Source organism: Ochotona princeps, chromosome 5 (assembly GCF_030435755.1).
Source record: "Ochotona princeps isolate mOchPri1 chromosome 5, mOchPri1.hap1, whole genome shotgun sequence".
In the NCBI taxonomy this organism is placed as follows: domain Eukaryota; kingdom Metazoa; phylum Chordata; class Mammalia; order Lagomorpha; family Ochotonidae; genus Ochotona; species Ochotona princeps.
The window spans coordinates 39720006-39733299 of NC_080836.1; the positions used below are offsets into that span (position 1 = coordinate 39720006).

General features: G+C 39.9%; 1 protein-coding gene across 1 annotated transcript in view; it reads left to right on the forward strand.

Annotated features, from left to right (window-relative positions):
* Window positions 1–13294, forward strand: part of UPP2 (uridine phosphorylase 2) — a 51947-nt gene that overhangs the window by 38314 nt on the left and 339 nt on the right. The window contains 2 exon segments of the mRNA XM_058664232.1: window positions 4632–4703; window positions 4706–4789. Coding sequence (XP_058520215.1) covers window positions 4632–4703; window positions 4706–4789 — 156 coding nt within the window.

The following is a 13294-nucleotide window of genomic DNA, read 5'->3' on the forward strand; positions in this document are numbered from 1 at the left end:
CTTCTCACTTGTTAGTGGTATCATAATAGTGTATTTAGTAATTTTCTATAGCAGATATAGGGACAATTCTTTAGAGGATTTAATGTGAAATATTGATTGTGTCAACTTCATTTCTTTAGGAGCTTAATGAATTGGGGTCTAGGTATTTACAGTTGCAGTAACATAATTTTATCCAGTGATAGTTTAAAGTCTTTAAAGTAATAGCTTCTACCAATTAGTGTGAGAATAATCTAACTGAATTAATTTTTAGGTCTCCCCCAATCCCCATCTTTCATTCTAGTTTTGTTTACCTGCAGTAGCTTCAGGACTTGAAAGATTAACCACTGTTTTATATGCAAGATGGCAGGATTGCACATTTTCTGAAATGCCAAGACCGCAGCATAAATTATTGTAGTGATACTTAGCCTTGACCATACCCTTTAGGTATTAATGTTTTCTCCACGTGGTTTGTGACAGGCAGCCAATGGTTTGACATTAATGTCTTGGAGGAGATCTGGAAGTTACAAAGTCTGAGATGTTGATTAAAAATGATTGCTATGATCTATACAGCAGGCAAAGAGACAGTAAAAACATATTTGTTTTATAAATTCAAATCCTCAAGAGGCAGTGGAGGCTAGGTATGAAAAAGATGAGGGAAATGTGAAAGATGAACAGATAGGCCAAGATGAGAACTCCAAAACTAACTTTGTTCTTTTGCTATTTTCCAAAGGTCAAACTATTTGGCTTCTGCTATGCCTGGGATAATAATGGTCAGCTTTTCTGTCTTTGCCCACTGCTCATGAAAAAACTTTCATGAATGAATGTTCTTTCTGAATCAGAGGAAAGGTTAAAGTGCTAGTCTGTAGGACTCATTGGCGTTGGCTTTGAGTTCCATTGGGGCCCTGAAATTACACATACATGTTTTATGTGTATAGATCCAGGTGCATGGTGTATGCATGTGTAAAAAGGCTCCAGTCACAACTTTCATGGATTCTCAAAGAGCCTACAGAGGCTGCTGAAGGGTTGTGAACCACTGTTCATTTCTGGGGCCTCCCAGTGCATCACGCTCAATATTGAGGTCTGTGAGTGCCCACTACAGCCTCTGGTCGGTCGGAGGATAGACTTCTTGGTGACAGTTGGGTCACTCTGTGTCCCTCCCTCCTCCGGACTCATCTTCTCTGTTGAATCTGAGGATTATGGTCACAAAGCTGTCCAGCTTAATTTCAACAAACTGTTTTGGGTATTTACTCCCTTCTAATTGCTCGTGGAAATAATAATTTTAGGTGACAAGATTATTACAAGCTGCTTGTGAATGGGTTCTTCAGGGTCAAGAAAACACCAGTGAGATGGCTCTGACCTGTTCTTTTCCATCATGGGCATTGCCCTGAAAATCCAGGGAGAAGAGTAAAGTAACAGGTACAGAACGCTGGTTTCCTAGCACCCTCTGTCAAGGGACAGATTAGAGGAGGACTTTCAACTTTCCCTGCACTGCCAGCCCACGTCAGGCTTCATAGACTTGCTGATCATTAACTTAAAAAGCACAGGGTAGTTTCCAGCTCTTCCATTTGCTTGTTTACCTGTTTCAGCCAAGTTGCTTTGCAACCCAGTGAGTTTTAAATAAATAGGATCCTAGGTGATGAAATACTAGACTCAGCTCAAGTGGACTATATTCATTGCTTTGCATTTCAGTGAACAAGAGGATCAGTTTGACCGACAGGGCAGAGCAGTATTGCTTAAGGGCTCACTATGTCCCCACACAGGGAAGATCGGATGGAAAGGACATCATTCGCCTCAGCACTTTAGAAAACTGAGAACTGATTGGCTGTTTACAAGTTGTGTCATATGGGGCCATTTATTTGACCTCTCTAAACCCTCATTTCATCATCAGTCAAAAAGGAACAATAATAATAGCCAGGTCACAGCACAGCCATGACAATTAAAGAATATCATAAATGCCCATAATGTAACAATAACTAAGCCAAACACAAAAAATCATACATCTGTGTAGGAAATATTTGCAAACCTCATATGATAAGGTTATCAGATATCCAAAACATATAAGGAATTGAAACAACTCCGTATTAAGAAAGCAAACAGCCAAATTGACAAATAAGCAAAGGACCTGAGTAGACATTTCTCAAAAGAAAACAGTTCATGAGTATATTAGAGGTCTTCAAAAAGTTCATGGAAGATGCATTATTTTAAAAGCTATATATGGGACAGGTGTGATGGCTCGATTGGCTAATCCCCTGCTTGCAAAGGCCAGCATCACATATGGTTTCTGATTTGTATCTCAACTTCCCCACTTCCCATCCAGCTCTATGCTTGTAACTTGGGAAAGCAGGAGAGGATGGCCCAAAACCTTGGAAGACCCCAAAGGAGCTCTGGGCTCCTGGTTTCAGATTGGCTCAGCTCCAGGTATTACAGCCATTTGGGGAGTGGGCAAGTAGATGAAAGATGTTTCTGTCTCTCCTTCTCTCTACAGATCTGATTTTAAATAAAATTTTAAAAATCTAAAAAAAATCCATGCATAAATTTCAATTATTTTGGTGCCCAACTAAATTTATCTGTTAATTCCAATGTCTCTGAACTTTTTGAATACTGTATTATCAGCAGAATTTAAACCAGTATGCCAAAGAGAAATTTGTCCTGTCCATTATGGCATTATTCAAAACAGTCAAGATACAAATTCCTGAAGCACTGAGCAATGCATCTGTGTAGTATATACTAAATAGAATACTCTTTAGCCTTCAAAAAGCAAAGAAAAGTGAACCTGGAAGACATTATGTGAAATAATCCAACCACAGAAAGATTAAAAACTGCTCCACTGCACTTATATCTGCACTCTAGAGAAGTCAAATTCATAAAATCAGAGAGCAGGATAGGGGTTTTGGAAGAAGTGACTAAGTGATACAAAGTTTCAGTAAGTAGGAAGAAATTTTAGAGACAAATTGCCTAGCTTGGTAACTCTAATTACTCAAGACATATATTTCGGAATCTCTCAGGGATTCTGATGATTATCTGATGATTATTCTGATGATTCTGATGCTAATTATTATCACCACTAAAAAAATATTTAAAATGATGAGGTGATGGTGATGAATAGATTACTTAGTTTGATTGAACCTCTACACATTGTACAACAGAATATTACATCATATCCCATAAACAAATGCTATTAATTAAAAATTGAGCTTAAGAAACTATTGTTAATTGGAGTACACTTTTTCCTAAATTCAGAACATTTAAAAACATCAAAAGTAATAGTGAGGGCCTGGCACGGTAGCCTAGTGTCTAAACTCCTCATCTTCCATGCCCCAGGATACCAATGGGCTCTGGTTGGTATCCAGGCTGCTCCACTTCCCATCCAGCTCCCTGCTTGTGGCCTGGGAAAGTGGTCGAGGACGGCCCAAAGCTCTGGGACCCTGCACCCATGTGGGGGACCTGGAAGAAGCTTCTAGTTCCTGGCTTTGGACTGACTGAACTCCAGCTGCTGCGAGTGCCTGGGGGAGTGAGCCAATAGATGGAAGAGCCTTCTCTCTGTCTCTCATATTCTTTGTAAATCTGACTTTCCAAGAAAAATACTTTTTAAAAAAAGTAATAGTGAGTAAAATAAATATTTAGTCCTGCCCAACCCTATCTTCATGCTCTGAAACCATGCTAAAATAGACACATCTAATTCCTATATACACTGAAATCTTCTGAAAATGTTGCAGATGGAGATTATTCTATGAAGTTCAAGTGGAAGTGTTTGAAAATAAGTAGTGATATTTCTTGAAGTCAAAGATCTATTGTCAGATTGACAAGGAATTTGTGTGCAATCCAGTTTTCCTTTCTGGCTCATGCGTCACACCAGACACTACCCTCATGGTGATGCTTCAAACATGGGGATTTCCTTTGATTTAGAAAAAGTTTTGTTTTTTTTCCTCCTGTCTTAGTTATCGTAAGATTTTATTCCCATTTAAAAAGCAGTGGTAAAACCTTTGATTTTTTTTCATGGGCCTGCTTTTCATGCTTAAGCTTTTTATTTCATGTTTTCCTTCTCAACTGTCACTCACCATCCTGGCTGTTTTCTGGGTCGGCATTGCTTGTCTCCCTCACTTGGTTTCCTTTCACTGAGAGTTGGTTGCAGCAAGCCAAGTCAAACATTGCATCAAAATGTAAAACAGGTATAATGGCTAGCTCTCCATTTATATTCTTTGAAGAAAAAGCGACTTCTCTAAGTATGAAATAGGATAGAAAGCTGGAGGTTGTATATCTCGGCTGCCTTGTTATCTTCAGCATTATGCTGTTTTGAGTCCCATTCTAGCCAATTGTGGCAGAAAAGGGAAGAAGGTATATTCATGGTAAGTTCAATTAACTTATTTAGATCAAATGTCTGGGGGAACTTCTATGGAAAGAGAAATTACATAGAAGGTGAAAGTGTTCCTAGGTTTGTGACTGTATTAGAAAATAAGATGCAAAGTACATGTACTCTGGATAGTGGGCTGCTTGGCTAAGATTAGGGTTAGGGTTAGGGTTAGGGTCCATAAGGACATAAGGATTTGTCCATAAGGACAAATCATTTCTTTTAATCATCCTGCTGCTTGGCTAAGGTGTCCATAAGAAGGATAAATCATTTCTTCTAATCATCCTGCTGCTTGTTTTTCCAGCTGCTGTTGTGTGTGTGACACTCCTCGACAGGTTGGACAGTGACCAGATCAACTTGCCCCGTGACGTTCTGGTAGATACCAACAACACCCTCAACTTCTCATCTGCAAATTCATCAAACAGCGGCAGTCCAACCCGCCCCTTCACACTTGTAGCCCAGGTTGTACTAAAATCATAAGAGATTTTATGAAATTCCTTTATCTTAAAAATGAATCTATTGTGAAAGAATTGAATACTCACATTAAATCAAATTCAAATTTCATTTTAGAACAAGATAACTTGTTCTAATAATTAACATTTGAGAACTCTTAAATAGTGACATTTGGAGTTTCATAAGCAGCATTAATTAAGCTCACATCAAAATAGATCAGCCATTTGTAGATACAGTTACCAGTCAGTTGCTGAAATCAATCCAGAAATTCATATTTGAACATTGTCAGATTCTTGAGGTGTTTGATAGGTGGCAAAAATTGTAAATATACATTCAAACTATTTACAAAAAAGTATCAGTGTAACGTAGATCATTATGGAAGAACTGTCCTTAAGGAAATGTAACCATACTTCTTTTTTTCCCACCCCTACATGATTTCAACAAGCTATAGGATAAGATAAGAGGCTTGCATATGTATGTCTAAGTTTTTGAAATTTTTGTCACAGAATCTCAATTACACATTTATTTTTGAATGAAAACCCTTGTCATGCAAGGAAAGATCCTTTTCTTTAGAAAGCACAAGTGACTAAATTTCCTTCTAGAAATCTTTGATTCTTTTAAGGAAATGTATTTTGAGAAGGCTGGTTATTTCTTTTAATTTCAACATTTACAAAGCTGGCTGAGGAATTATTACCAATTGAACTTGAGTCTAAGAGGTTGCAGTAATTCCTTCATATTTCCTTAGGGCAGGTCTTGTTGAGACACATCCCATCCCACCTCCCTCTGACTGGATTCTGCCTGGAGGCTCTTAATTTAACATCCTTAGGAGGTAGAACAAATGGGTGGTAGATGACTTGTATAGGATGTAGCGTCATTTACATATAACCATATGGTTGTGATGGAAATAAATTACAATTCCAACTTGAAACATGTTGTGTATATCCTGAAACCAGTCATTATTGCCTATGGCTGAATAGGCACGATTTCTCTTTGATGGTCAACAGGCCCTAGGTCGGCAAGGTACTGTCCAGTCTCTGTGCAAAGAAGGCACAAAACAACAACAAACAATAATTACTGCATGCTTGTGAACTTTGTCTTTGAAGGTATTTGGAATGCAATTTAAGATGTATCTCAATAACTGACCATCAAAGGATCAGAGTTCAAAGTAAGATGGAATAGCATTCATTTTCTGGAAGAGTTTAAATTTTGTTTTTTTATTAGACTAAGTGGAAACTTACCCATCTAGTCCTGGAAAGTAATTTATTTTCCTTCCCACTATGGGAAGAGAGAAGAAAGGAGATGGTGGACGATGAAAGTGAGAGAAGACTGAAAAAGTCACCCCTCTCCTCAACTCCTGACGTAGAATGTGTGTGTGTGAGTGTGTGTGTGTGTGTGTGTGTTTCCTTCACTTGAATAAATGGTATCAAGGTGCACATGTTTGAAATCCTTCTAGCAATCCTTCTTTCTTCTTCATTCTCACTCTCAACCTATCGCGAAGTCCTAGGAATTGGCTCCCCTGAAGCATCTCTCCTTCTGCCCACCTCTTTCCAGTTCCTTTGCATACCTCCTAACCCAGGCCACCACTGCCTCTTCTCCAGATCACTGCACTGGCCTCATGCCTGGGCACCTTGCCTGCATTTTTAAAGTTTCAGTGGGTTTTTCTCTGGCTTTGATGTCCTTCTGTGGACCTTAGAGTAAGGACCAGAGCTCCCAGCATAGCTTGTGAGCCCCTCCATTTGCTACCGGATCTCCAGCCCATTGCTACCCCTTGTTGCAGCTATCCTGTCTCATCATGTGTGGTTCCTCAGTTACACTAGGGCACAGTTCTTTGTAAAGGCATAGTTCTTTGTAAAGGGCTGTTTACAGATCCATCTAAGGAAAATGCTTAACTGAAGGCACAGGTGGAGCTGAGATCCACCCTGGCCATCTAGTTGTGTGTTGTGTCCATGCACCATGGGCAGCTATGAGCCTTTTTCTGATTTATGTTGTGGTATCATAAAGGATCATGGAATGTTTTCATGCGCTTGTCTCTTCTAATTTCAGGGTCTTTTGCTATTCACTCTCTCCGAAACCCACTTTCCCCTAAACCTCACTCTTACTCATGGTTCAAATCTCAAGCCAAATCACCCTTCATCTGGAAAGACTTCATTTTCATCTTCAAATCAGATTTCTCCCAGTATTTCTCCTGTAGCCTCCCAGAGCATGCTACACTGTCCCTTCAAAGTAATCACCACATATTGTAATTATGTCACAATTTGGGTTATTATTTAAATAATCCCTGATGCCTAGCTTGAAAGGATATTTTAAAAGATATATTTATTTTTATTGGAGAGGCAGATATACAGAGAGGAGGAGAGACAGAGAGGAAGATCTTCCATCTGTTGATTCACTCCCCAAGCGGCTGCAATGGCTGGAGTTGAGCCAATCAGAAGCCAGGAGCCAGGAGCTTCTTCTAAGGCTACCATATGGATGCAGGGTCCCAAAGCTTTGGGCTGTTCTCAACTTCTTTCCCAGGCCACAAGTAGGGAGCTGGATGGGAAGTGGAGCTGCCGGGATTAGAACTGGCACCCATGGAGCTGCCGGGATTAGAACAGGCACCCATGTGGGATCCAGATGCGTTTGTTGTGAGGACTTTAGCTGCTATGCTGTCGCACCAGGACCAACTGAAAGGATCATAAGGGCAAAGAATGCCTGTCATAGTTACTGATACGTCACCTGAAACAGCACTAGCCCTCCTAGGTGTTCAATAAATACCAAAAGAAGAATAAACCCTCTACCAAGCATTTTCCCTGTCCACCATCACTAAAACACCTGCAGGCTTTATTTAGTCATTTTTCAGCACAGAGCTCCCTAACTGTCTTTCCCACCCCATCTCTGTGGGGAGGAAAATCTTCCGTTTCATCTGTAAACAGCTATGATTCAGGCAGAATCTCATATTCTCTCCATAGCGCTCCCCTTGGTCAAAGCCAAAGCCCTGTAGGTTTGTCTCTAGGTTTAATTTTGCCCTCATCATTCCTTAATTTTTTCTTTGGAACTAGAGTTGTCCTAGGAAGAGACGACTGTGTTGAGAACGTTTGTCCTTGATGGTCTTGGGTTGTGTCAGTCCAGCTCATCCTCATTTAGAACACAAGTCTCCTTTATTCTGGTGGCTTGTCCTCTGCAGGTACTTACTGACTGCGCCCCTGCACCCTGAGTCTGGGCATGTGCTTCTTGCCTCACTTAGAACCTTCCTTCTCTGCTCACGGGATCTTATCCTTCCATGAAAAATCCTCAAGACCTGGATGGTCTTGCAAACCTGTCTACTGGTCATCTGTCTGTGTATAAATAGACAAACATATGTATGTTGGTATGTTTTGCCTTTGTTCATGCCTTCATTACAGATATACACGTGTTCCTGTTCTTCCCTAAAGGATCACAGAGGATTTACAAATATAAATAAAAGCACATCAGCATAGTCAAAGTTAGTACTAAGTGTGAAAGAAAACGGAAAAGCAAAAGAATGAGGCGCCAGATGGTGAAAGCCCGAGCTGGCCCTGAGATGAATTCCATAAAGTTCTATGTATTAGCAGTCGGTGGGTCATCAGACGGCTGCCTAATGAATGCTTCATGAAGAGAAGATAAGTACAGTGTCTCTAAGGTAAAGCTGTGGCCTGACATCTTGATTCTGAGAGGTTGCAGTGTGCAGGGCTGAGCATGGGCCCCAGGAGCACTCTGGGCAGAAGCTGGGGATGGACCCTGAGGGGGAATCTCCTGTGTTTTTCTTCTTGTGCTTCTCAACACTACACACATTAGGACCACCAGTGAGTGCAGTCTTGCAAAAAAACACAACTTGAGATTGCTGTCTCCCTCAGCAGAAGCTCTATTTTTAAAAACACCCCGTTGATGTGTAGCCTGAGCCAGGAGTAACTGATTTAAAAGGACTGGGTGACTTGTCAATCCAGCAGGTGCTCTTCTAGATAAATCTGTAAACTTTTCCCACTTTGAAAAAGCCACATAAAGATCAAATGCTGTTACTTTTATTCCTCAATGCCAAGAACATGTCTTAATCCTTAAATACCCTCTTCAGATTTCTTGGCACACAGTAAGATTAATAAATTATATTCATATGTATAATTATATACATTTTATAGGATATATTAGAAATCACGTGCAATTATATCTGAATGATTTGGAAAAAAAATCTAATAGAATACTTTTTAAGTGAGGTTCCTCCTTACAAGATGTTTTCTTGTATTTGCACATGCTCATGAACTATCCAGAAAACCAACATAGAGATTGAGAAACATGGTGCTCAACTTACTTTCCCAGCTGTTTCTTCGCATCACATGTGTGAGAGAATCAAACACTTCAGGACAGATAAACAGTCTTTCCTGCTCGCCTCCAACACCCTAGTCCTATCATCCGGCCATGGAAGAAAATTAAAATTGTCAGACACATATTGAGTTTCATAAAGCCATGTTGTTTCTTTCCAGAATCCTGTGTGCCTCTAGATAGATTGTAAGTAGATTTTTTTGAAGGTTTGATCTATAATCTGCACCTCAGGGTTGAAACTAAGTAAAGTCATCTTTAATTGTTAAGCTTTCCCTTTGTCCCTTTTAAAATAAAATAAACTGTATTTTTTCCTTCCTCAAATCCTGTAGGACTTTCTCCATCTTTTAAGAGTCTTCACCTAATAGCCAGTATCTTGGCAGGCTAATTCCTCCTCAAATGAATAACCTAGGAGAAAAACCCTAGATTTACAATCGACTTCATTACTCACTGCTCAAAAAATCCCCCTCATTTATAATTTACTTTCCTACTGCTCCCAAACAGTTGCCATTCAATCTACACTTGATTTAACACTTAGTTTTCTAAAAATTGAGCCTAGCAATTTTCCCTTGAGAACAAAAGCCCACTATTAAATAGTCACCTTTTTTTTCTCCTGAAACCCTAGATATGGCTTAAATATTATTTTTTGTAACTCTAAAGCAGTTTAAAAAATTACTAGGCAAACACCCTAGAATCCAGTAGCATATGTTTTGTAGAGGATTGGCCTGGAATTACCACAACAAAATATAGTAGTTTAGGATGGTGTCTACTTGTGCTTTTCTATATTTGTAAAAACTCAGAAAATCTATCATCGTTCGTGTAGCTTAATCATAAAGAGCATGAGATACTATAAGTATTCCTTTCTTACATAAATCACTTGGGTCATCTCATTGTTACCCACCCTCTGTGAACATGGGAAGAATACAGCTTAAACATCTGGGCAACTGTTTGGCGTAGAGTTAAGCTACTGGTTGGAATATCTGTGAGCCATATGAGAGTGCATAGGTTTAAGTGCTGGATTTTTTTAAAATCTATTCCAGCTTACTGCTCATGCACACACATGATGGTTCAAATCGTTTGGTTCCTGCCAGCCACCTGTGGGACCTGGACTACACCCCTGGTTTTGATCTGTCCCAGCCCCAGCTACTGTGGACCTTTGGGAATGAAGCAGTAGATGAGAGTTTTCTCTTTCCTGTTCTCTCTCAAATAAATAAAATCTGAATCCTTATTTTTTACTTTGGGATCACTTTCTTTTTTTTTTCTAGGCATAAGTTCTTTCTGTTTACATTTGGTCCCAACACGGGAAAGCAGAGGAGAATGGCTCAAGTCCTTGGGCCCTGCACCGATGTGGGTGACCTAAGGAAAGTTCCCGACTCCGAATTTTGGAACAGCCAGCTTTGGGCATTGTGACCATTCAGGCAGTGAACCTGTGAATGGAAGACCTTCCCTCTGTCTCTGTCTTCCTATAGCTCTGACTTTCAAGTATAATAAATAAATCTTACAAAAAAAAAAAAAAAAAGAAGGAAAGCAGGCTGTTAGTTACCAGAGGCTGGTGAAAAGCTGAAAGCTGTAGAAGGCATTGCTTAACTAGATAGAATTTCCATTTTGCATAATGAAGAAGTTCAGGAGATGGACAGTGGTGATGGTTATACAATGATGTAAATATATTCATTGTCACTGAATTATATGTGCAAAAAGGAGAATATGGTCAATGTTGTGTATTTTTTACTATAATAACTTTTATAATGTATTTGAAATGTGCAGATAGGGAGGAGATAAAGTTGTGGGGGCAGATTTCTTATTTCCTTATTCACTCCCCAAGTGCCTGCAACAGACAGGAAGACGGAGCCAGGCCCTAACCAGGAGCTTGGAGCTCAGTCTGTGACTGGTGCCATCACCTGCTGTGCCACTCCCTGCCCGCCTCTCCAGGATTACAGTTAGCAGGAATCTGGAATCAAATCAGGAGTGAAAGTAGACACTGGATGTGGCAGCTGAATCAGCATCTTCATTGTGATGCCAAACTGCTCTGCTACAGTAGTTTTTGTTCTATTACTTTTACAAAGCTCAGTGAGGTCTGGTTTGTGGTTTTTATAACATCAAATTCCAATTTACTAATTTCCCTCAAATTTTTGAAATCTGTATGTCACACAACACATCCATTATTAGTATATTAAAAAAAAACAGATTTACTATCAAACAAAAATTATTCATGGGTCCGTACACTAGCATAGTAGCTAAAGTCCTCGTCTTTTATGTGCCACCAGGATCCCATTTGGGTGGCAGTTCATATCCTGGCTGCTCCACTTCCCATCCAGCTCCCTGCTTATGGCCTGGGAAAGCAGTCGAGGATGGCCCAAGGCCTTGGCACTCTGCACCTGCCTGGAAGATCTGGAAAAAGCTCCTGGCTTCAGATCAGTTCAACTCTGACTATTGTGACCACTTGGGGAGTGAACAAGTGGATGGAATATCTTTCTCTCTGTCTCTCCTCCCTGTAAATCTTTTTCATAAAATAAATAAAACTTAAAAATATTCCTACTTCTGAGATACAATATGATTTTTTGACACATGTGTACATCGCCTAAATTTTGTAGAGAAATTTCATGTTGTGTGGCTCAATAGTACTGGTTGACATTCATATATGCAGTTCTCTAAGAATCAAAGGCCAAAGAGCCTTGCTTGATGTGTGAAAAATCAGATCGTGATAGTTGGGTACTGCAGTGAGCAGTTAGTCTAATATTCTTAGCACCAGCACAGGGAAAAAAAAATCTACCAACAAGGCTTAAATCTCTGCATCAGCCAGTCCTAGCATTCTTGAACCAAACAGCATAGCTGACTAAAGTGATTTTTAAAAGCACAACTTATCAGCCAGGATGCAGTGAGAAGATGTGAGCAACCCATCCAGAACTATCAGAATAATGATTAAATCTAAAACACTCAGTGAATAGAAGAGACACCAAAGAGTAGTTCTACCGGATTAAAGAATATGGGTTTAAGCCAAAATTTGTGTGCATTAATCTAATATGCACTGCCCTTGGTGTAAATGTTTTGGTACCTCAGTGACAGTAAAAGGCCAACGAATACAGCTGCTTATCTTTTCAGGTTGTGATAGCACATATGAAACTCTATAAATCAAAATATGTTCTCAAAGGAGGAAACGAAGTGGTATGAAATATGAAAGACAAAATACAAAAAGAATGGAAGGAAATATTGAAGTAGGAGGGAGAGTGGTGTGGAAGATAGGCAAGTACGAAACTCTGTTATGAGAAGGGCTCTATGGAGGATTCTGCGAGATGGAGAGCAAATATTGTCCCCTCCCCACATTGTGGCTGCATACATGTACAAAAGTCATTTGAAATATTTTTGGAAGAAATCAAAGCATGTGAGTGTAAAAAAGGGAGAGAGAGAACCTAAGTCCATATTGTGACCTGGCCCAATCCTTGCAGGCCTGGAGGCTTGAGTTCAAGTTTCATGTTGACTGTGGGCCCTGTGTTGGGCGAGGTGGGCAAGGTGGGAACTGTGACCCAATGACGTCTGTACGTCTGTACGTCTGAGGAACTGGGTTTCTCTATATCTGGCAACCAGTGGGACCAAATGTGGAATTCCCTAAGAAATCTAAAATCTATGTCCAAATCAGGCTTGGAGTCTGAATTTGCGTAATGTTTTGGGCATCCCTTTTTTCAAATATATACGGGACGTTTGTTCAGGGGACAGAAGTGCTTCTGGAGCTCCTGGCATAACTAGGGTAAAGCCCCATGAGGAAACAGACATATCTATCTGGGAAGGGAAGGGATTCTCACAAAACAATCAGCCTCGTTGAAGATGAATTCAGGGCGGGAAGTCACAGAAAATAAGCAAGTCACAACTACTGTGTGAGGCACTGGTAAAGTGTCACAAAGTTTTGGCAGGATTGTAACCAAGAGTGCGAGTTTATCAGAAAAGGACTAAGAATGCAACAAGCAAAGAAACACTTAAAAGAAATGCTTAAAAATTATGAAAGCTATAACAAAAGAATGAGAAATGAAAAAATATCAGTTTGAATAATTATGATGACAGCACAGCCCTAACCATATACAAGGCTCTCTTGTAAATACCTTGTCGATTCACTACAACACTGGTATCAGCGTACTGGGAATTATTATTTTCCCATTTTGTAGATGAGGAAACTGGAAACACAGAGAAGTTCAATAACTTGTCTCTGCCACAAGA